The sequence below is a fragment of the Empidonax traillii genome, unplaced genomic scaffold (assembly GCF_003031625.1).
Source record: "Empidonax traillii isolate 1590-97213 ecotype Southwest subspecies unplaced genomic scaffold, ASM303162v1 scaffold237:size1322474, whole genome shotgun sequence".
In the NCBI taxonomy this organism is placed as follows: domain Eukaryota; kingdom Metazoa; phylum Chordata; class Aves; order Passeriformes; family Tyrannidae; genus Empidonax; species Empidonax traillii.
The window spans coordinates 926,280-950,401 of record NW_020955430.1 but is presented as its reverse complement, the minus strand read 5'-3'; the positions used below and the strand labels follow the sequence as shown (position 1 = coordinate 950,401).

Genomic DNA, 24,122 nt, shown 5'->3' with positions numbered 1-24,122 from the left:
CCTATTGCAATAGAACAGCTGCCTGAAAACTGTTGTGGTCACCTCATGAATACTGAAATGTCTTTCACTGAACTATCTTTAAATGTTGTATATTGGGATATAGTTGTTCTTGTTATGTTAGATCACTGTAGTTAGAGCATGTATGCTTATAGTATAATACAGCCACATTTTTAAATACTAGCTTGTGATAATCTAATTCATTGCATTTTAAATGGAAGACACACAGCTTATCAAATCTACTCCTGTTTCTAAAGATACCCTTACTCTAAACCTTGTTCTTTAAACTGGTTAAATCAGAACTGAAAAGTTATCAAAGAAAAATATTACATTTGCCCTTTGATGAACAATTACCAAGCATTACATGTTCAGAGTAAAAAATGGATAACATTTTATTTTATGAGTCCACTAACTAATAGTGAATTAGAATAAAACTCCCGTGGGAACACATTTGACATTCACATAAATAACAGATGAGTTCATTATGATCCCCGGCTTATAAAAAGAATGGCAAATGAATTCATAATTATTAAGCATTTAAAAATAACACATTCCCCCAAAAGATACAATTCTGCACTAAATACGCGGTTACAGTTCAGCTGCAGGGCTCTGAAGAGCCTGAAATGAAATGGTAGCACAAAGAATCTGGTCATTCACCTAATTCTTTAACTGCTTGGTAGCCAAAGTAATAAAGATTTGTATGCTATTTAATGCCTTTGAATTAATTCTGAAATTTTGAGATTAATCTTGCTTCCAAAGCAGAGAATGCAGATTAGATACATGGTGCATGAAAGGATTATGCTGGGTCTATGTATAAAGAGGAGGATTACAGCACATATGGCTACTGACATGTACTCATGTTCTAAGTGCCTGTGGGCATCTCATTTGAAATATATATTAGAGTTGAATTTTGTAGGGTTTTTTTTGTTGATAGATATGTGGTTGTATAGATGACAAATACCACTGAGGACAGTTATTTTGCTAGAAGTGACATTCTCAAATACTTGCCAAGCTGTCACATTAGCATACTGCTCTCAGCCCGGCTGGAGACAGCTCTTGCATGAATTGAACCTCTGCCCTGTGATGACACCGCTAGCACAGCGGTCCCAGAGGTTGCCTTGTCTGCCAGGCAGAGAGAGAAGTAAGAGATGCTGAGAACAAAGTTCTGAGAACAGCACAGAGCACTTGCAGTGGAGGAGAAGGGAGATGAGTACAATCCTGTTCTTTGAACTACCTGCACCAAGGACATAAACAGAAAAGGGATCAGGAGTAGATCAAATTAAGGCTGTTCTAAATGCTGTCAGCACTGCTGACAGGGGCAAAATTCTTGTGTCCCCAAATCTTACATAGATCTTGATAGCCTTGATGGAGAGGGAGGGAAGAAGATTGTTATTTTCTATATACATCCTGACCCCATAGTTAGCCCTCCTTGGTTATCCAAGGAATAGAGAAATAATGCCGTATATTACTTCTGTATTGCTTTTCCCAGTACAGAGGTAAGGAGAAGTGTGAAAGGCCTCGGGCACATGTAGATTCTAAAGTCACATTGTTAGTAGGTTTTCCCAAGTTCCCTTCTCCATAGCAGCAGCCCAGGCTCTAACACAGCTCTGTTGCCATCAACAGTGTTGTCATGTGAGGGAAGTGCTATACAATCATGAAAAGGGCCATGGAGACTAGAAATACATTAACCAAAACAGAAAAGCCACTTGTTCTATACAATGTTCGTGGAATTATTTGAGAAACTGTTAAATGAAGAAAAAATTTTGTCTTTCTACTTTGGAACAAGAATCACCAGATGAGCTTTAGAAGTTGCATAGTTGCCAATGAAAGAATATGATTTATACACTGCTGAATTACATTGCTTTTAATTTTAAAAGTGTGTTGGCACTATCTGATTTAACTTCTGACTTGATCTGGGTGGGTAGAGTTTGGATGAATGTCCAGACAGCAAAGGCTGAGCTGATGCTTCAAACCTAAATCCAACAGATAAAAACTAAATGCGTACCAGGGAAACTAATTGTGCATCAGGTAAACTATCTCCTTCCTTAGGCCTGTGGATTGCTGGGTGAACTATATGGTTTGATTAAAATTATTGCCTTAAGGCAGAGTTTCGATTCCCATGTGTCCCATAAGGACAGTGCAGTAAACCTGTTCTATCTGTGATGTGTGAAGTGAGGGCTGGGAACTCTTGGATTCACAGATTCCAAGACTAAGGAGATGATAATAGCATGCTAATTGTGCTACATGCACCTTTTTCCCCTTGGAAGATAAATTCAAGTTTGGAGGTTCTGTTTTGGTTTGTTTGTTTTTTCAAAGCTGATACACTGTGAATTCATTACTTCCAAAACTTTTGAAGTTTCTATTTTAAAACATTAAACATCTGTCAGAAAGATACTTCTTTGTTTATACACCATGGAATATTACAATGTATCATCTATGGTTGTCAATATTTGAGGTAATTGTTATTATAAACAGGGGCACAATGAGAGAAATGATGTGATAGCTCTCCAACTGATGACAAGGAAAAATGTATGTACCTTTTACTTATGAAAATCTGATGGCATTACTTTACTATAACCCCTTTGAAGTTAAGACATCAGAAGACTGTCTGCTCTAAAATGTTGGATAAATCATCCAAGTCAATGCCACGTCACGAGTGTTCCAACCATACACTCCCTCACAAGGCCACTGCTGGTCCCCATCCAACATCACTGTGCAAAAAACTATCATGAGAAACATCACCAGGCAGGTTTCTGTTCATTACCAAAGCATTACTTTGCAAGTAAATTATTCCAGTGTTTGCTTGTAATTTGCTTGGTGAAATAGGGTGGCCACTTGCATCAGCCTTCTGTGGAAAGGGGGAATTAATTACATAAAGCTTGCAGAAAGCTGGAAATTAGAGACTTCTGACAAAATCAGAAAACTCAGAACACTAAGATTCTTTTTTGAAAATTAGGAAAGGAAAAGTGGTAGAAATTATTTGATAGTAGCATTGGTCGAGTCCTGACTAAAAGAATCAGAGGGACAGCCATCTCTGAGAAAGAAGGGCAAATTCATACAAGATTTACTTTATTTTTTTAAAGGAAACAGGTACACACTTGTGAGGAGATTTGAATAATTTATAGGGATTAAAGTCCAAGCTTCAGAATGTGCTTACAATAAGCCAAGTCTCAATCTGAATCACCTCAATTTGTGGCAAGTTGTCTCGCAGCAGATAGCAAAACATGTTTGTTCTAAATCTTATGAAACAATAATTATAGTAAGTAAAGGCAATTGGCAGTGATTGAAATACTAATGACACACTGCATTTCAAACATTTGTTTAAAGTGACCTCAGCCTGTTATTTTACTCCTAGAGAACAAACCTCTCTCAGACTGCATTTGTCTACTGCTGAAGTGCTCTGATAGTATGCAGTACCCAAATTAAGTGTAATTGCTAATAATTTATTCACCAGAAGGTTTGCTATTATCAGCTTTGTTTATGTAAAAGGGAGATTAAAAAATAGTTCTGTTTCTTGCAAACTGCTGTGCAAATTTGATCTGATCTTATTAGATGTTATTATCCCATAGGAATGATATGAGATTCATCTCATAACAAGAAAAAAGATAACCAAATGTGATATAGGACATAAACAAATTTTAGGATTTTAGTTGGCAGAACTCTATTTATATGTATTACATCTGTAATATGCTGTAATCTTTCTGTTCTGCTTTCAAGTAATGTTGCCAAAAGCATTCATGCCAAGAAAGGAATAAAGCTTGTGAGTATAATATGTACGCTGTGTATTTAGCAGAAAGCATGTACAGAATTTTTTTAATTTATTTTTTAGTTTTGCATTACCCCATCTTATATCCCAGTGCTTTTTGCTGCTTTATTTCAAAATGTCAAGAACAAGAGAGGTTCATTAGGAAAACATATATATCCACTGCACCTCTACACTGTATTAAGTAATGTAAAATCACTTCTCAGCTCTTGTGAAGATGGGCCATTTGAAATTTTAAAGAGATTAAAGTATGTGAGTAGCTCTAAACTATTCCTTTTAGCTACTTTTTTGATAATTATCCTCTTCTTTATAACATATCTTGCTGATCCTCAGTTGTACTGCTTTCAAAGGATGGGGAGGTCTCTTAAAACAGGTGGTATTTTTACTTAGAAAATTTAAGAGAAGAAAAAAGATAAAAAGCTGCACATCACAAAGTTGAAGCTACTTGACGGCCTCTGGATGGAACTCCTTCCTTGTCCACAATGTTGTCCTTTCTCAGTGCAAGGGAATGCACAATGTGCCACTCACAGCCAACAGAAACGATGTAGAGAATCCAATTAGTTCCTCACCTTCTGTAATTTAGGAGTTACATTCCCCAGATAATTAAAATTCAGCTATGTACATCATTACCTTTATTAACATACAAATGCATTTAAATTTCTTATTTAGGACCTCGCACATCACTGCATGTTCACCAGTGGTACAGGAAAAGGTAGTTTTATGTTAGTTTATAATGAATTTATTCTTGCTTGCAAGCGCTGGAAATTTGGCGCAGTGTTTTAATTTCAAACACTGGAAGAGAATTTTAAAATCCAAGTAATTTATTTTAGCAGGCTACTTGGAAACATTTGCTCTATTTTTTTTAACCTAAAAGCCAGAATTTATTTATTCTGTATTTTACTGATTTTTCTTTCTCTACCCATGAAAATTAAATGCAGAGGTTTAATGGTTTAGATCATGTGCTTTCAGGCAATTTCATACATGGTTCTACATGTTAAAAACTCAGTAAATATACCACCTTTTCCAGAGGAAAAAATAAATCTTGAGGACATAGCCATTCCTCTTCCAGAGGTCATTTCCCAGTTGCAGGGTTTGGCTTTGTTTCCTGCTGTTATTCTGCAGAGATAATTGGTTGGTTTATCCAAGGCTCTCTGAAAGGTTGTGGGTTGAGGAGTCAGTCATGGATATTTGCTCTTGTGCCAGAAGGGAGAAGGATCCCAATTGTCCATGGCTCAACTAACCCGATCTCAGCACAGATTAAGGATGTTCAGAGGCAGCGTGTGCCTGAGGAACGGGGCATGGGATCCATCATAACCATCCCATTTTCCCATCAATATTCCGGGACGAGAGTGGCGTGGTAGATGCAGGAGCCAAACCCAACAGGAATTCCTGGGCCAACCTGCAGGTGAGGTCTGGTTTGTGCTGCCAGAGCCCTCCAAACTGTGGCCATGTAGTGCCCAGCTGAGCCGAGCTCTGGGAATTCTGCCGGGAAAACCCTTCCCGCAGGGCGTGCGGGGGGCTGCAGGAGGTCACAGCTCCTCCTGCTGCTCAGCTCGCTGCATTCCCAGCGCTCTCGGGGGCTGGTACCGAGCGGCTGCGCCTCTGCACACCCCGCTGCATAACTTGGAGTTGACTGGGGAGATAAAAATAATCCCTGACATAAATCAACTTCATTCTGCCTCAGGACATCATTTAAATACCTTCTCCTGGGTGTTCTTCCCTCTATAAAAGCAGCAAGTTCACTCTCCAGCCTTCACACTCTAATTCTAGAAAACGTTTAATAAGGGACTCTGCCACGGCGAGGGCAGAGCTATTGCTGCTGGAGGATCCAGGGAATATCAGCTGGGGACACAGTGGTGGGAAATAGAAAGCTATGTTAGAAAGGCTCTTGAGTATTTCCATTCCCAAGATTGTAAGGCCAAAATGTTGCTTGACTTTATGAATAGAGATGGACAAAACTTTTGAATGATTTTTAAATTCCTAAAATAAAAGAGGTTTGAAGGAACTGGAACCATTTTTGAGATTAGCTTGAATTAAAATAGTTTCAACTGAAATAATAGGAAAAATGAAACATTTTCTTAGTTTTTAAAGGAAATATTTTAAAACTCTTGGGATTTCAGCAGGCTGCCCATGGAAAGCAGGATCTCTTAGTTCTGCTGGGATTGTGGAATACCTACCTGTCGTACCCTTAGCTCAGCATACACTGAGCTAAAGACGCTTTATTGGTCTCAGATCTTTCCCTTCTACTTTGTGTTCCTATTCTTTTCTTTCGTGTTTCTTGTAACCTTTTCCTGTAAAGTTACCAAGCAGATGAAAAGAACTCCAGGTATCCCATAAGGTCTCATTTCCTCAGGCTGATCTGGGCAACTCAAAGGCAGAATATTCTCATCTGGGGGTTCTTCTCCCACTGTGTGTTTTGCCTCTCTGTGCCTGACTTGGGAGGATGCTTGAGGGTTTCAGAAGGTGTTTTGCTCAGTCATCACTGTCGCTCTAACACTGCTGACCTTTGGAAGTTCAGAAAGTTGCTACAATTTCCAAGAAAGGCTTATCAGACCTTCCCTAAGAGAACTAGAGTAGATAATGAAATCAAGTGCTCTGTGTCTCCATTCAGAACATCACTTGAGCATGTGTGTGACTACAGATTTGTGTGGAGGATTCCTGTGCTCTCATACAGGAGTTGTTTGGTTGTGGTTGGGTTGGGTTGGGTTTTAATGTATTTTAACAAGTTATTAGGGTTGGTCCAGTGGCTAAAATCTTCAGCAAACAGGTGACATTGTGGAGAGTGAAAAACTATTACTAAGGGTGAACCTCTGTATTCAAAACAGCTAATAAGAGTTTGCAATCTGAAGAGACAAAAATGAGCAAAAAGAGAGAGAAAAGGAGCGCTGTCAGTGCAGTTTTACAGATGGAGAAGGGGACAAGCCTTGATTCAGAAAAGTATGGAGGCAGATCCTGATTTTTAGCATTTCCAAATGTGTACATTTCAACATACTCTGTTTGATACTGGCAATGCTTTATGCCTACGCTTTTCTAATTTTAACTGTTCTGATTTTTTTTTTTTTTTTTACTATCAAAGAGAGGGGCTTTTATAGTTTCTCTTCAAACTGATTTTTTATATACACCGGAACATCTCTATTCTCAGCACAGATTTTCAGTATATTTTCAGATTTTCAGCAGGTTTTTTATAGGTATGTGGGGGTTTCTTTCCCCCCCCCCAATTTTACTGCAACTGCACACATCCAGCAGAGAGCAGCAGGGAGGGACAGATTTGCATACATTGACTGGCTGTGCTGACTTTTCAATACAAAATAACAGGGTTATTGTACTGCATCAAAGTAAGAGTCTTAGCCTGGAAGGGATATTTCATTGACACTGAACTGCAAACATAGTCACAGTGTGAGGGATCTTAAAAATTGGCTGCACTGTTTCTGGATGCCTGTGTTGTTCAGTATCTGTATGAAAATCCTGGTGCACAGCAGACTAATGAGGTGAGACCTTTCCTTAGTACTGTAATCCTTTCGACAAATTCTAGCAGCCGAGCGGTAAATCAGAAAAATGGTACGTTCAAAGTTCTAGTCTTTGTCCAGCGCTTTGGTTCTAGTTTGAACTGAGGGACACAGCGTGTGAAGAGGTTTGTTCCTCACACATGCCTTGACACACTCTAGTGGCAGAAACTCACAGTGCCATTTGGGCAGCGGAGCCCAGTCCAGTTCCTTCCCTTTTGGTGAGAAGCAATAGTTACGCTGGGTGAGAATTTAGGTGACTATTGAAAGTAACCTGTCAGTGCAGAAACTACCTTGCAAGCCCTTTGCTTTTATAAAAGTTGCATTTTCTGTTTTTGTTTCAATATATAAAGTACTGATTTGGGAATTTCACTCGCTTGACGCTTGTGGAGAGTTTTGAGCAGCACAGCCTGTCCTGACTGAGTCACAGACACGTGGCCACGATGTTTATGCAGGATATGAAAGTCAATAAGCAGCACCTATCCACAAGTCCTCAACATTTATCCTTTGAGGGTAATGGATACAGATCTTGGGCAACCTCATCTTTTAATGAACCAACATTAAATAGTAGATCAACGACCACATTAAAAGATGTATTTATAGCTAAGCTCTAAACCCAGTGGTTTTGCTGATCAAACTAATCATAAATGATTCACTGTTTTGTCTTCTGAGAAGACATAATGGACCATTTGGCTGCCTTCCTTCTCTCTTTATTTTTCCCTCTATAGAGCTACTCTGTAGCAAAATCCCTCTGATAATACAGTAAAGTATTTAAATAAGTGCTTTATCACCACAGCATTATGAAGATAGTCCAACCTATGGTGAAGTGTTTTCTCCAGAATCACGAACTTTCTGGGGCAATACTTTCAGTTTGACTGTGGGCTGGTACTGATCCCCTGGTCTCATTGCTGTGCCAGTTTGGGTTGCAGTGGGGTGGAATATCTTTCAGTGATTTACACACTAACATGACTCAAGTATTTCACATAGCACAAATCAAAATTTCCCTTCCTCAGGAAATTTTGCTGTTTTGAAACTCTCGTTCGGTTGTGTCACAATGAAACCAAAATCCCATTTTCCACAAACCAAAAAAGTAAAAACATCTCATTCTGGTTTAATGCCTGAATTTATTATTGTTGCTTAAACAACACAAGCAAATTACATATATCTAAGGCTCTGCTTGTTCTTTCTACCTCGTTATTCTCTACTTCAGTGACTCCTTCTATTCTTTCCTCTTTTGAGTGTTGCTTTCTGTCTATCTGGACATAAAAGAGCCACACAGATATTTTAAACTGGCTCTTGCTGCTCTGCCTCTGAAGCTTTTTAATTTTGTTTTTAATAACTTTTCTCTTTATATGGGTAAGTTATTCCAATAACAGTAAATCTACATGGACTGTCTAAATGCAGACACATGAAAATATGCCTCTCCCCCAACTCCCTGGAGGTCCATTAGAGTTTAAGAGTGAGTAGTTTTTAGGCTGGTGCAATTCAATCCTAAATATTGGAAAGAGGTTGACTTTAAGTTAGAGCTGGAGTGAACAAGTAAATCTCTCATTGAAATCAACGGGAATACTGCCAGTTTACACTGGGAATGAATTAGACCTTGGGTTTTTTTGCATCCTCATTTGACCTGTTGTCCTCAAATAGCATTGTCAGACTAGATGTGTCATAAATTTGTAGTTGTCATAATAATCATGTCATTATTAGTGATTAGCTCAGCTTTAGAGGTTTTTTTATTCCTCGTCCTGTTGCCGAGTTCCATGAAGACACAAGCCATGGGTTAGGTTGGAGCTCTGAATTCCTTTTTCTTGTGGAATGGACAAGATGCTTTCAAGACCAGGAACCTGTTACACATTCATGCATATCTACACAAATAGACATATTTGTGCAATACATCATTTTTTCTCACTGTTTTGTAGTGATCTAATTAGAAATGGAAGGGCATTTACCATTCTTTGGGAGTTGTGCTGTCAGGAGATCTGCTCACCATGGGTCTCATGTATCCCAGGATTATAAATATTCCTTTACATTAATGTCCATTTTTGATCTAGACCCTAATCAAAGCAGAGGATAAATCAAGTCATAAGAAAAAATGCACAACGGTGGATGAGTGAGCATCCAGGGATACCACCTTGAAAGATTCAGTTGATTATATCTAATGAGGCATCAGTTGTTGGCTGCACATCTGGGCTTTGTAAAGCTGCAGCACCCACTGAAGCAATAATCAGTGATGAACTATTCAACTTTTTATAATTAATGTGCTTGCTTTGTCCACCTTTGTACTTTAAACCAATGTCAGATGACTCTGTAATCTATTTTTGCATCTCGTGTTAGAAATAAATGAATATTTGAGTACTGAATGTCAGTGCCTTGAAAGTCCTCTCAGGGGCTTCCTTGATGGAAGGGGTTTTTTTTCTCTTTAAGACACAGAGGGTCAGACTTGGAGCAGAGGAGTTATATTCCAGAGAAAATTTAATTAGTTTCAATGGACAACAGGAAAAAAATTAACTAAGCGTATAACTAACTTAATTAGCTTTGGGCAAGTCATCTCAGCCACACAGTGGATTTATATCCTCTGGTGCAGTCAAATGAACATGACTCTCTTGCACTCAGAGCCAGTTCAGGTTCCAAAATAATACAGCTCATTTCACTGCCAGTTGAATAATGGAGACTAGTTGACAGATTCTTCCATCTGTTATGCCCAGACCATACTTTTCAGTGCAGATTTTACTGACTGTGTAATCTGTTATTTCTTTTCATGGTGAGAAATTAAGCTGCCTTCTTTCTTCCTTCTCCCCTGGACAGTAAGGAGCTTTATAGAAAACATCAGATAAAGGTGTCTTATGTGGCTGTGGTTCCATTCTTTTATTTCAAGGTACTAATCCTAGGAGGTTTAATTTGGAAGTGTTAGGGAGTTCTTCTTTCTGTTTAAACAGTTTGGTTGCCTTTATGAAAGAGTCAAGTTTATGTTAAAATTCAGGAAATATATTACAAAAGTGCAGAGAGCTTATAAGGGAAGCCAGTGTATTTCAATCTAAAAATTCTGTGAGGTGACTCATTTATTTGCCCCATGACAGTGCAAAGTCACTGGATAGACAAATGCATTATGCAGAGAGAGAACTGGAGACAGAGGTTATGTGATGCCCAGGGCCATGCAGTGAGTCAAAGCTGAGCCAGGGTGAAGTTCCCATTTTAGTGTGCCTATTAATAACACCAGGGCAGACAAACTGCATGAAAGAACTCATTTGGAGGCTGTGTGATGTCAGCAGGCTCTGCAAGACTGAAATATTGTTTGTGTCCCTCTCACTCTGAAATGCTGGAATTATTAGACATAAATGTGACAGGATCAATATCTTATCTGAAGGCTTTCTCATACTTAGGGAAAATAATATCTCTCCTCTTTCCCAGCTGAGGCCTTTTGTTTTTTCTTTGCAAACAGAAAAATTATTTGTTTCAACCATTTCATACCTTGAAATTTTGAGGACTGACAGCTCCATGTTGCTTCTGACATCAAAAAAGACAGTGACAGCATAAATAATTTAGGGATAAATGTGAACCAGTGTTAATGAGAACCAAATTTTGCTTGCTATCCTTGTTAAAAATAGTATTTACATTTAGTAGACCATTCCTGCATTGATATATTCTTTGAGTTTGTGTACTTTATTTACTTTAGGTAAAGTCAGTGGCTTCAGTTATTAACAAGACGTGGCAGAGGAAAAGATGTTGAAAATAAGAAGTTAAGAGCTGCTGTATGTCATTAGTGTCTGTCAGTGATGTCTGGGTGACTTCTGCTTGGGCTTTTAAGAATAAGTGGAATTTTTAGATGCCTTTGCTAATGGTTCTCTTTCTTATCATTGCTGGCTTTGATCATCATATGTAATAAAACCAAGTCAATCAAGAATCCACGAAATTAAAGAAATATCCACTAGAACTGGCTGAAGAAAGGTTGGGATATTTGATGGGGAAGGTTAAGGAATCCATTGCAGATCTGTTTAACTATAGCCAATGTCTAGAAAGCCAAAACTGGTATCAGGGATTAATTTTAGCTTGCAGCCTACAAAGCATTATCACAGAAATTCAGGAAATGTTGATGACAAGGATTTGTTTTCCCAAGTAGCTTTAAGGAAAATTATCAAGTAATTCAAGTACTTCAGTCTTTATATGAGTAACATTTTAAAGTATCCAGCTTACCTATTTCAACAGTTTTACCTATTTTTTGGCAACAAATTGGATACGGTCAATATCAGAAATCTGGTCTTTTCCTCCAAAGGATTTATTTATTTTCAGCACAGCTAAAGTAAAATTACCCAGTGACTGCAGTTGAACTGTTTCTTGTAGCCACTGTTTTACGTAACCTCAGACACATCATCTTTTAAACCCATCTCTTTGATATATTGTACTCTCTGCTTTACAGTCTCAAGATAATTGAAATACTTGAATGTTATGGAATATGCAGGGACTGATTCTGGTGTTTGGAATAAAATTTCTATCATAAATTTTGCAGGAATATCTTTCAAAAGTTAATTTGAAAAAAACAGCCACCCATTTCTAAAGGCTGACTGCAACAGAAAAGCTGATTTCTGTTGAAGGCTGCTTAGAGCCCTTTCTGTATCGACCCCAGAGCCTGGGAAAAGACTGAAGGATCCAAGTCCCACCTCCTGTGTCTACATGGGAGTTGCAGAATCCACATAGAAACTGGGTTCTGATACTGGCATGGTTTGCCAATAATTTTAGCCTTGCTGTTTGAGATTTGTTGCTCTGGTCAAACAGACAGATCAGTCCAGATCTGTGCTATAGTGTGTCTCTCCTCTTCAATGTGACATTGAATTTAATTTTCTTTGAGGAAAAAAAGGGAAGTCAGGGTCTCATGGTCTCAGTCTTCCCCCCTGCCCACAGTGAGGGCAGCCTGTTTGACTGCCAGGTCCATCTGGTTTTTGAGCAATAGAGGAAAAATTTCACATAGAAATAACTTTTTGCTTCTTGTTTCCACTTGAAGTACACCTAATCTGTGCAACCCCAGAACAGATTTCCAGGATTCTTCAGAATATCAACAAGAACCAGATTTGCTCCACTTGTTCTTCTTTAACTCAAAGTGATAGTTTCATTTATGTATCTCAAAGAGGCTGATGTTACTGCATCAGTGTTATCTCAGTGTTTGTACAGACAAGGGATGTCAAAGGCAGCAATATTGCTAAAGTCAATTATAGCACCTATCCATTCCTCACACCCAGAGGCTGGTTCTTATCTCACTTGTATTAACATGTATGACAGTGACCTAGAAAACAGTCCTGGAGCAATTATAATGTCGCAGCAACTTCCAAAAACAGGCAGTGCTTTTGGTAATTGTTAATGCTTCACCTTAAAAAGAGGATAATTGGGATTCTTGCTCCCATCTCTCTGCTTCAGTGTATTCTCCTCATTCTAATTTCACTGTTCAATTTATATCTGTTTGTTCTTGGCCAGCATTGTCATACATCTTAAATAATTAATTTCCCTGATGATATCTTTACCAATAGCCTTCATATTCCTGCCTCATTGTTATGATACACATTGATCTCTCTGTGAGTGACAAGAACTTGATCCTATTCCAAACAGGGACTCACCCATACCTGTGGGATGCCGTCAGTACTGTGCTGTCTCCAGAATCTCTGTCTTTAATGGTGTACTGGGAAGTGCTTTTGTCTTTTTCTCAGCCTTGTCATGGTGGGAAATGTTGGGTGGAAGTGGCTGCACTTTGTCTACCTGTGTCTTTGCACAGTCCTCCACTGACAGCACAGATGTGACGTGCTGTCACATCTCTGTTCCTCTGCTACTCTCACCCTGCTGTCCAGGCCTTGTAGCTCTTCTCTCCTCCTTCCCAGGTAGCTCTTACACCTCCCAGTGCTTCTCTAACTGTTACCAGAGGCTGATGTTGGGTTGGGCCAAGGCCTTCTCCTGCTGTGGGATGATGTGGGAAGGAATGGACAGGGGAGGATCCAAGAGAAAGAGGCTGCAGAGCATTTCCATCCCTCTGCTGCCATCTGGGAGAGGCTGGGAGTGCCAGTGCTGCCAGGGTTCAGCAGCTACAGGGAAGACAAAGCTGAGCTACTGGCACTGCCTCCTCTCACACAAGTCTGCAGTTTGTCACTGAGGCTGCTCCCTCATTTGCTCATTCCTGCCTACCACAAGCCTCAAATTCCTACTACATTTCCTGTAATTTCTGCCACTCTGTGATATTCCTCCCCTCAGCTGATGCTGCCTGCTGATACACTCGAGCACACCAGCGCAGTTTGTCAGCTCTTTGTTGCAGAGCCTTCCTGTATACAACTACTAAAATTCACACCCAGTCCTTGAAGAATTCTTGTACTATTCACTTTTTTTTGATGAGTCCTCTTTCAACACAGTCTCTCAACTGGATTTAATAGTATTAGTCTGGTGCAAAGTGACAGCCAGGAAAAATAAACCTGTCCCTTCAATTTTAATGAAGGGCTCAGCCATCTGATCAGGTTGTTGCAGTTACTGCATGTCAGTGGAGCCATTGAGACATGGGTGCTTTTAGTCTAGCCATTTGCAGAGTAGTGCAGGACCAATTAATTTTCTTTAAACTTATTTTTAGGCTAAAATTGAAAAGAGTAAACTTGGGAAAAAAAGAACTAAGCAGAAGACTATATTACAGGCCAGTTACCATGGCTGTGCTCTTGTAGAGTCTTATGGCAACTTTAGTGTGTGTCTGAGGATGTCATTAAAAGTGGAGGAACCCACTTCTGTGATATTCTGAGGAATAATTGTGCTTTTGGCTCATGTTCTCATCAGAACAAGTTCTACTGTAAGTCAGCATGGGTTCCACTTTAGCCATTGCCCTTACTGATATCCATTAGCCCTTTATATATACTTGTTTCTAGGCAAGGATCATTAAATATGAGTTATGGAGCGCCTGGCATCATACCTGCTGCTGAATTATAAATTAGTGCTTTTACAGAGTCAGTTAATTTTTTTTTATCTTATGTGTGAATGATTTAATGTATATGGACACACAGAGAGGTAGTCCATTAACATGGCATGAGGGTATCCCTCAGCTGGAAAGGTCTGGATAGTTGCTAATCTCCATGGTCTGTATTCCTCCTCTAGAAAAGACTGGGTTTTCAGTTTCCAAAAAGCACCTGTATGCAACAATTTGCTTTAAAAATAAACACTTCATATATCCTAGATGGCATCTGCTTTAACATTATTCAGATTATCTCCTTTCCACACATACTGTGAAACAACATGCATTGTCTTTTTAATCATAGTTTTTGTCAGTGGCACAATTTAGTATGACATTTTCTAAAATGAATCCAAACAAGCCCCACTTGAATTGTTATCTGTACAGATGTAATCACTGTATTGGGTTTACCTCACTGTATTCCCCAAACACTCAGTTCTGCACAGACCTGTCCTGCCAGTTAAACTTCCTTCATTTGACTTCTGTTTGTGCTGGGAGTAACTTTTTTTTTGGATGTAACTTTACATATCCACCTTGTCACTTGTCCAATGACACATCAGTTCCTCTGTTAACAGTAAACAACCAAATGCTTTGCTAACTTTTAGTGACACACATCCATCTTTCTGCCTGTGCTCTCTGGGAAACGTGTTGAGTCTCAAGATTTCAATCAAGCTGAGTGCTGACATATGGGATTGAGTATGAGATGGAACTAAGGACTAAAGGATTGATTCCTGTTTCTCAGTCAGCTAATACAGTATCTGTGATTTCAGTGGCACTGAGGCAGAGACTCACCAGCTGGAGGAGAGAGCCAGGCTCAGGTATCAGAAGCAACATTGACAGTATCAGAAAAATTGCCTCAAAATTGTTAAGAGGCTTTCAGAAGCAAAAATACCACTTTCAGAGCCTGATCCTAAATCTACTGATACAAGTTGAAGTTTTCACTTTTTGCTTCTAGTGTCTGAGTTGTAAGCCATTACATCCTGAGTGGCTCTTTCCTTAAAATTCTCTGCATATCAACACCAGAACTTTTCCCATACTGAAAATTAAGCCTTAGAGACCTTCATGCTACTCATGTGCACATTTAGGATTTCTCCCATCCCTCTCTCAGTTTTATACATCACTCAAGAAACATTTGCAAACTAGAAACTGAAAAAAATAAGTTCCTAAAACACTGTTTCAGAGGCTGAGCTAACTTGTGTTTCTGCTGCAGACTGTAATGTCTAAGCATTTTGATAGTAAATATTATGGGAATACAATTGTTGACTGTGCTCTTTTCTGTCCTGGCAGCAGACACACGTAGCTTTGATTGCTTAGTCTGAAGGCCTTCCTACCTCTAGTGCAAAGTCAGGCTTTCTAAAAGCTCTCCTGAAAGGACAACAAACACTAAGTTGCAGTCAAATATTTGGGTGATGTCCACTAAACCCTCGGGGGAATTGTCTGCAATCATTGTATTACTGAACACGAAAGGATAAAGCATAAAGCAATTCCAGTTTTTCTGAGAATCCCTTTTCCACTTTCTTTCACCGGAGATTCCCAGAATCTGGTTTGCACATTGATTAGACAAGAACTGTGTTCATCTTCCTGCAGCAGTATGTGCAAGTAAAATGTCCCTGAGGATGCTAAACTCTTTTTACAAGTATTTCAATAAAATAGTATGTCTTATAAAACTGGAATGTCACCATTCTTGCAGAGGTTACTTTTAGTGCATTTCTGCGAACGTAGAAAAACAAGTCGTTTTTAGTTCAGCTCAGTCTGCTGCACTGGTTTTGTGCTGTCAGTGCCTTTGTAGTGTTTGTGTACTGCTTGCTCTGTGGCAGCCTAAAGGTTTTCGAGCAGAGCCGGCACACAAGGCAGGAGAGCAATGGATTTAACAGTATTTAACTGTAAATCAGCAGGGCTTTCCATCTACCGTACATAAACCCACTCCCTGATTTGAATAATTTGCCCGAGCTAAATAATAATAAGACTAACAATATACCTTCAGTAGGGAAGATCAGGCAATAAAAATACCCCCAGTTTCAATCAGGAATGCAAATTACAGATGCCCCAAAGATGCTAGAATGTAAAGAAAAAAACCCCCACCGCTGGAACTGATTAAAATTAGTGTCAGTCATTGATTTCCGGAACACACAAAGAGACGCTGAGTATAAATGTGTTACTTACAAGTGCTGAGGATTTTAGGGAATGAAAATGGAGACCAGGAGCTGGAGACTGCCTGCCATGCCAGCAGTGTTGATTTGGAAGCGATGGACACAAATAAACGTTCAGCAAAGCTTAAAAAGCTGCAATGCAAGGCTAGCCAAAAGTGTCCATGTCCTTACCGTGCTGGGGCTGGCAGGCAATCCGTGTCTGGGAGCCTTCAGTCCCTCTAGTCAGGCTCCGGGGATTTTGTTTGCAAGAAAGATTGTCCTTTAAGTGATGAGTGCAGGAAAACAGAGAAATAAAGAGAAATGAGCAAATTGTACAAGGCAAATAGCTGCAGGTCTTTAGCATGCTCCCTGCGTTTTCCTGAGCTGCATCTGCAGTAGAGAAAATATCCCAAAAATAGCTCAGGCTGCCAATGACTTGCTGAAACCTGAGAAAGAATTGCTGAATTTAAAGATCTGGGTTGCTGTGGGTGTATGATTAAAGTGAGAAATTGCTGGCAGGAAGAACCTAGGATGAAACCACATGCTTGAGGAGTAACTTGTGAGTTCACCGGTATCAGAGCATGAGCTGACCTCTGATTTCCCCCTCCTCCACCCAGTGCAAGTTAACCCTTAAGAGTTCAGCATGGAATAAAGTTCTGCAATAGCAGATGGAAGAGGAAATATGATTTAAAAACAAAATTCTTTCAACTGTAGTATCTGTGATGCTGTGACAATATTTTATAGCAGTGCCCTGTTTCCTAAATTTCAGAGCTGTCAGGCAAGCTGACATTTTGCAGAATTTTAACTTCTGGGAAGCTCAGTCTTGTGTAGGGTATATGCTAAATACCCCCTTTAAGCTGTCTGTGGTCCCACAGAATGAAAAGGATTTCAGGTGAAGTTTTGAGGCAGGAAGGATGGAAGGAAGGAAGGCACAACATTTTAGGAACTTTTCTGCAAACACTGACTTATGGACAAAATATCAAGAATTTTTTGGCACAGCCTTGGAGGAGACCCTGGAATCTCTCTACTGTGCCCAGAACAAACTACAGCAGCTTAAAGACTGCTGCAGGTTATTCTGGTCTGTGAGTGTTCCCTGTGGATCCCATGTGCTTACACAGACCACTAGAGCAGAGTGTGCTTTAGCCTCAGCCCCCAGCTTGTTCCCCAGCACTTTTTAATGTTACTTCCCTGATTTAGAAGAGAACAAGAAGCAGTTGGCACAATTCTGGGTACATTGGCTTGACATCAGTTAAGTTTCCCATATAGCACCAAAAGTAATCATCAGTAACCTACTTAGTCTGGTGTTGGAGCTGCCAGAGCATGGACTGGAACTGCTCCCCAGTTTTCTTTGAACTGACACTGAAAAGGGAAAAGGCTTCAGTGCTGCAACTGGGTTAGATTCAGGCCACTTGGGACTGGATTATGAGAAGCTGCTGCTTTGGAAAGCAATTGTGCATCTGAGGAAAGAGCTGAGTATTGCCATTACTTCAGAATGTGCCTTTGGTTTAACATCAGTTTTCTGATATGTGCCAAGGAATAATGGCATCACAGGGAGAACAAAATGTCTGATGTGCTTCAACCATAGTGGTGGGTGATCACTTCATCATCCTGGTAGGACTGGCCACTTGACTTGATGAAGTTCTATAAGAGTGTCTGAGCATTTTATCTTGAAGATGCTGTGAGTTTGTGAATGTAGGTGCTTTGGAGGAAAAGGCCCATTATTGGGTCTTTTGGTCTATTTACAGTTTGAACTGGTCGGATCATAAATGTTTCTCTAAGAGCTGGAAGAGCAGACAATCCCTGAAGTAGGCTGGTCATTTAATTAGTATTTATACCCCAGCAGGCTCTTTCTGAAGTACTTCTGCTGACCAAGAGGAAATGTAGGATATTAGAAATTAGGAACTGAATAATTATGACTCACGTTGCAGCGTTCACTCTCAGATAGCGGGCAGGAAGCACTTACACACATCTAGTGTTGGCATATAAATATATATCATAAATTTCATGGTGAGCTCAGGAAGTCTGATTACTAATCTCTAAAGATTCCTAATGCAAACCCCTGTTCCTGTCTTTGAAGCAGCAAGTGGTAACACAAAAGACTTTGTAGGCACCTTTCTCATAAGTTAAAACCTAAACCCAGTATTAATGACAACTAGTGGGTAATTCATCATGTGTGGTGCACTGCTAGTGAAATATCAGCATAAGACCATCTGTAGTGTCTGTGTGTTAGCAGATGAACTATGCCCTAAAAAATGAGGTTTTTTTCCCCTCACAAATGAGGTAATTAATTCAAACACTTTTTGTCTCTCCGTGTTATGAAGAGGTTGCTAATGCAAGGCAATAAAGCAGCGCTACATCTCCAACAATTGGAAACTTAGTATTCAGAACCATTTTCTCTTTGTTCTATTCTCTCATTGTTGAATTTCATTAGTACTGAGGGTCTAGAGCATAAATTACATATATACACGATAATGCATACTTTTGTATTTTTTAAACTTAAATATAGCAGAGGGCAAAAGTGAAAAGAAAAGAGCATGACAATTGTGAGCAGAGAACAGATGGGTGGTTTGGCATGGAAACAAAGGCATTAGCATACATTCATCGTTCTTATGGTGCCTATCAAACAGATGTATGGAGAGAGTACATCTTCCACTAAGCATGATGCTTTATGTCATGATAGCTCTAAATTAGCTAACACGCTCATGAGAATTGAATGTTTCAATGCTCGTGTTCTTTTCTTCGACTGAGTCATTTCTTTAATATAATATGACTTGAGTTTTGCCTGAGCACCCAGTGTAAGCTGAAGAGTGTCTTTTTCCTGTGATTTCCCTGAACAGAAGTGGAGAAATACCTGAAACTAGCGCTGTCCTACCAGGACTGACTTAGCTGTGAGCCTGTCGTGAGTCTGCTGTGATCTATAAATCTTCTGTCTGTCTGCACATCAGGATGTGGATTTGAGCATTCCATAATGTGTGAGAGTCTTGCCTTGTAGTGTTGGTTGATCTGGAGAAACAAAGTCCTATTTCTACCAGTCACCAGACTGGTATGGGTGTAAATGAGAACTCCATTACAAGAACTTGTTGAGCAAAATAAACTGGGAAATGGAGGTGAATGTTTTACACTCTTCACTGGGCAGGATGTCACCAGTTGTTTTCCTCATGAGATGGTCTCTTTGGAGCATGAACTTCAAAATTATGTCTGGCACATGTAAATCACTGAAGTAGGAAGACTTCCAGGGGACTGACAGATAATTATATTTATATGACAATGACAGAGCTGGTACAAAATGACGCTTTGCGTTGTCCAAAGCTGTAACCATGGCTTGAAATAAGGCCTCAAATGCCAGCCCTGGTAAAATCAGTGGGAAAAGAAAAAGCACTGTACCTGACACTGCAGTATGAAAACTTTAAGGATTAATTTATCTGAAGTAATATGGGATTAAAAAAAAAGACCAGGGAATATCATAAGTGTTAGTGCCCTGAAGACTGTGTCTATCCAAGTTGTTTGAACAGTAAGGGTCCAGGTTTGGTAGGACAGGGCAGCCTGAGGTTAATGACCTTGATTACTGCAATATGCTTTTTCCACATTTCAGTAGCTACACCTGTTTCACTAGGAAAAATGTGCAAAATGTTTCATTTTAAGACAGGAACCTGAAAAGTAAGGTCTCTTCCTGTAGCTGGAAACTGATTCATAGGGTCTTGCTAGAATGTATTTCTCTCATTTCAGCTAAGGTTAATTAGACACAGTCAATTGCTGTTATCTGCCAGAATCTCTTCACTCATTTTTTCTCTTCTACTTTTTACCTTTCTGCTCTACTGTCTGGGACATTCTCCTTTGTGTTTAAAACCCAATTTTATAATAGTTTCTCTTGCCAAGTGCATTCTGATGAGGCTCATCCCACTCTATTCCACTCCCATTCTGTTGCCCTGTATTTTGGTTGGAGACCTGTTGTTGGAATGGATGAATCTCATTCTGTATAAAAACAGGAAAGGTGCCAGTATAATAGAAACTGTTTGGAAAATTGATTTTCTTCTCTACAAAGGACTTGACTGGAAGATTTTCCTTATAAAGATTCTGAAGCAATCAGTGAAAGAGGAAAAAAAAAAACAAACCCAAAACAAAATCTGAGGAAAGCCACAACCCTTTCTCCCTCTAGGCATTGAGCTTCTCATCAGTTGTCATTGCAAATCTCCACAAATGCTTTTGGCACCATTTCAAAAATTCTAAGTCTGTGCTATGCTTTGTTTGATTAATGACTAGTTCCAGAGATTTCCTCTGGTGATCCTCACATGAGACATAAAGAATTATCAATGGCCTCAGCAATGTCTGGGAGCAGAGTTTGTCAAGGATATAGTTTGCTTCCCCGAGTTTATAATGAAACATCACATTGTGTCCCTTGCCCTAAGGTATTCATTTGATACATTCTGCATCTGCTTGGCCCAAGCACTGCAGGTTTGTCTTAGGAAGGTAAGAGAATATAGTCAGGAGTTGATAGTAACAACCATCAAATCCATGCTTATTCCCATGTTATGAAATGCTCAATTTGGCCTTACTGTATTTGTTCAGTTTTATATGTACAACAGCATAAACTAGAGTACTCCAAAGCAACTGACTCCTGAATACTCACAACTTCATTACCAAAAGTTTTATTCCAAATGTTAAAGAAAATAGTGGGTAAAATGGTCCTGGTTCTACTCCATTACACAGCTGTAAATCCAAGTAATTCTTTCTAAACTTACACATTTCAGATGTGCATAGAAGTTGAGTTAGACAGTTGGTACATCCTTTCTTGGGATGAGCTTCCCAGTGAGGAAAAGGAAAGATGCTTTGTCTCAGAGATGTGATTAGCCCAGTCTCTAAATGCAGGGACTTCTGTGACAGGAGAGCTTTACAGTTGAACTTGGTTTTACTCTTGAGTGTCCAAGTCAGGACAGGTTCCATTAGAAGTCAGCTGCAGCCTGAAGCCCATCAGTGTCATTCTGTTTGATATGTTGACTGTGGGGAAAATGGGTTATTGCAGCTGCTGCAGTGCCTGTCCCTTCCCTCCCCAGAGTTATCTGTGTCTGGGCACTGATTCTCTTCTACCATGGCTTAGAGCTCCCTCTTCTTTAAACACACATCTCAGATCTCTGCTGCCTGTGGTCAGACTATCTAAATATCCTGGGAAAGTATGCATAGAAAAACAGTGTGACAGTGGGCCTTTGAGGTAGAGTAGAGATTTTATAATAATAAAGAAGAAGAAGAAAAGAAAAAAAAAAAAAGGCAAGCCAAACAAAGAAGAATAAAACACAATATTTGAAAATGAGGTTTCGTGGGGTTTGCCATCATTCTAAAAATTCCCTTCTCCTCAGAGAGTCCTTGCTACCTTTTCTGTCCCTTGGAGCATTTTGCTCTGTCTGATTTCTCCATGGCACTGGTATTTTTATCAGCTCGTGGTGTTTTTCCTATGAGTGAAGATGTCAGACATTTCTATAGCTACAGACACTCCTGAACTTTTGTATTTCTCAGTCTAGAAAGTAATGTTAATAGAAGACATTGTGTTCATTAATATCTTGAATCAGGAAAGCACTGAAGCATCTGCCTGAAAATGAGCATATATTGCAATAGGACTTTATTTAGGACTATTAGGACTATATTTAACCATTCTTTTGATTCAGTATAATTTTCATAAGTCTTTTCAGTACTAGGGCTTTCTGGATTCCCCCTACATATGCAAACTTTTGATTTCCAGAGATGAGATTTTGCAGTAGCTGAATCAGGTCTGATTGGGTCAGATAGTTTTGCCATTCCTGTCCAAATAGGCTGCCAGTTCCAACACGAGTTTATCTGGTGTGTAAACTGGCCAGCAGGGCTCATAAAATTATTCTTTTCCTTCAACAGTTTAATCCCTTGGTCCTTTCTCAAGAAAAATTTCTCATGACTGCAGCAGGAATTTTGCCTGAGGCCTGTAGAATCCTACTTGAGATTTAACTGTGCTATTTCACAATTACTGGTTATAACACATTGAAAAATTATCCAGTAGGAATCCCAGTGGTTTTAATTCTGACCTTTCAGCAAATTGGGTGTGGACAAGAAGCTGAACGTTTCAAAAAGTGTTGTTAATTATATTAAACGAGGGAAATAATTTGATGGTATTTTAAGAATGTCCCACTGGTCAGTTAAAAAGAGAAACTCAAAAGTAATATTTAAAAGCGGTTTCACATAATCAGCCTCAAAGACTGTGGTACAGGATTCCTATGTTATGGTTAATGGAAAAGAGTATTTGTTTAGACAAACGGAGCTGGAGGTTTTAATCTGCTGATTTGTTCCATGTAACACATTTTTCCACTACTGCAGCATGGTTTTCAGTGGTGTCACTTATAAACCCCTCCCGAGGTCTAAATTTATGGGGAAAAGGTTAATAGAAATTCTTTGAGTTTAATATGAAGTTCCCAGTAGATACAAAATAGCAGTTTGCTGAAAAACGAAATTGCTGTCCCTAAGGCAGATACATTACCCTGCCTTCACCCCCCATATGTTTACTTTATGTTTATTTAATGTGTGATATTTAACAACCAACTTTGCCGTCCTATTTGGGCAGTACAAAAACCCGCTCGAATGCAGAGCTGAGATATTCTAGTGCCAAGTGCTCTTCCTGCTGCTCACACCCCCTGCACTTGGGCTGCAAAAAGACACTGAAAAGAAAGAGGGGAGAAGGCCCTGTAGGTCAGTGTGGCCCTCCTGAGCCTCCCAGCCCGTGGGTGCTGTAGCTGTGGCAGCTGAATTCAGCCCGGGGGAACAGGAGGGCTGGAAGCAGGGCCTGAAGTGCATCTTCCTCTCAGTGTTTCCTCAGTTCAGCTCATATGGCAGCAGTGATCTTCTGCTAGGTCCTCAGGGAGGATGCTCTGTAAAATATGAATTTCTTTGCCTTTTGAATTATGTTTCTATTGATGCCTGACCTTTACTTGGCTGTAACTTTCCAATGTGCGTCATTTCAAAGAACAGTTTGGTCTTGCAGGTGGCTGAAGAGCCTCCCTTAGCCCAGTGGCTGTCAGCTCACCCTGGTTCTTTTGTCAGCATTTCTCGTGCTTTTCTTGAGATACCTTCTTTTTTATTTGAACAGTAAATTTGTGTTCATTTGTTGTTTGTAAATCACAGAAGCCATTTAATCAGAATATTTATTTACGTTTCTCTCCACTTCAGAACTGGAGCCACTTTGGGTTAGTTTTAATTCAAACAAGATTTTCTAAATGAAGCTCTTTTTCTGCATCTATCAACTCAATTAGAGGTCAGAATTTGACCTCCTCATTAGGTCAGGCACTCAGAAAAGTCTGTCTGTCTGTCTGTAGCTCCTGCTGACTTCAGTTCAAAGTGCCTTAGAGGTGAATGTACCTAGGCTGGAATATCATCACAGGCCTTGGGAATTTTCATGTGTTTTGTCAGACCAAAGAAGAAATGAAATTATAACTATTTGTTTTGTCAGTACCCTTAAAAATTTTTGATTTAATTTTTAATTTCAATGACTGTGTGTTTTATTGGCACCTCAATTCCCAGGTGGATTGAGTTGGCAGCAGAGAGCGATCACAAATTATGGGGGGAAAGGTGTGGAAGGGCCAAAATGGGTTAGGGTGTGTCAGACCCCATGAGTGGATCTGGTATGGTTGGGGTTTATAGTTCCAGCTTGAACTGGAAGGTGCCCTGTACAAAAAGTGCAGGAAAAAACTTGCACTACTTAGAGATCCTCCCTGGGTTTTTAGGGGCCTGTGGAGCCACCGATGGAGTTCACTGGCACC

General features: G+C 39.7%; 1 protein-coding gene and 1 long non-coding RNA gene across 2 annotated transcripts in view; one reads left to right on the top strand and one right to left on the bottom strand.

Moving 5' to 3' along the window:
• Positions 1–16,728, bottom strand: part of AMMECR1 (Alport syndrome, mental retardation, midface hypoplasia and elliptocytosis chromosomal region gene 1) — a 92,923-nt gene extending 76,195 nt beyond the window's left edge. Inside the window, exon 1 of the mRNA XM_027888386.1 lies at positions 16,543–16,728. Within this exon, the coding sequence (XP_027744187.1) occupies positions 16,543–16,714 (172 nt within the window). The 5' untranslated portion in view covers positions 16,715–16,728. The remainder of the gene's footprint in view (positions 1–16,542) is intronic.
• The window catches only part of LOC114059681, a 67,938-nt gene that overhangs the window by 8,701 nt on the left and 35,115 nt on the right, over positions 1–24,122 (top strand). The window lies entirely within an intron of this gene.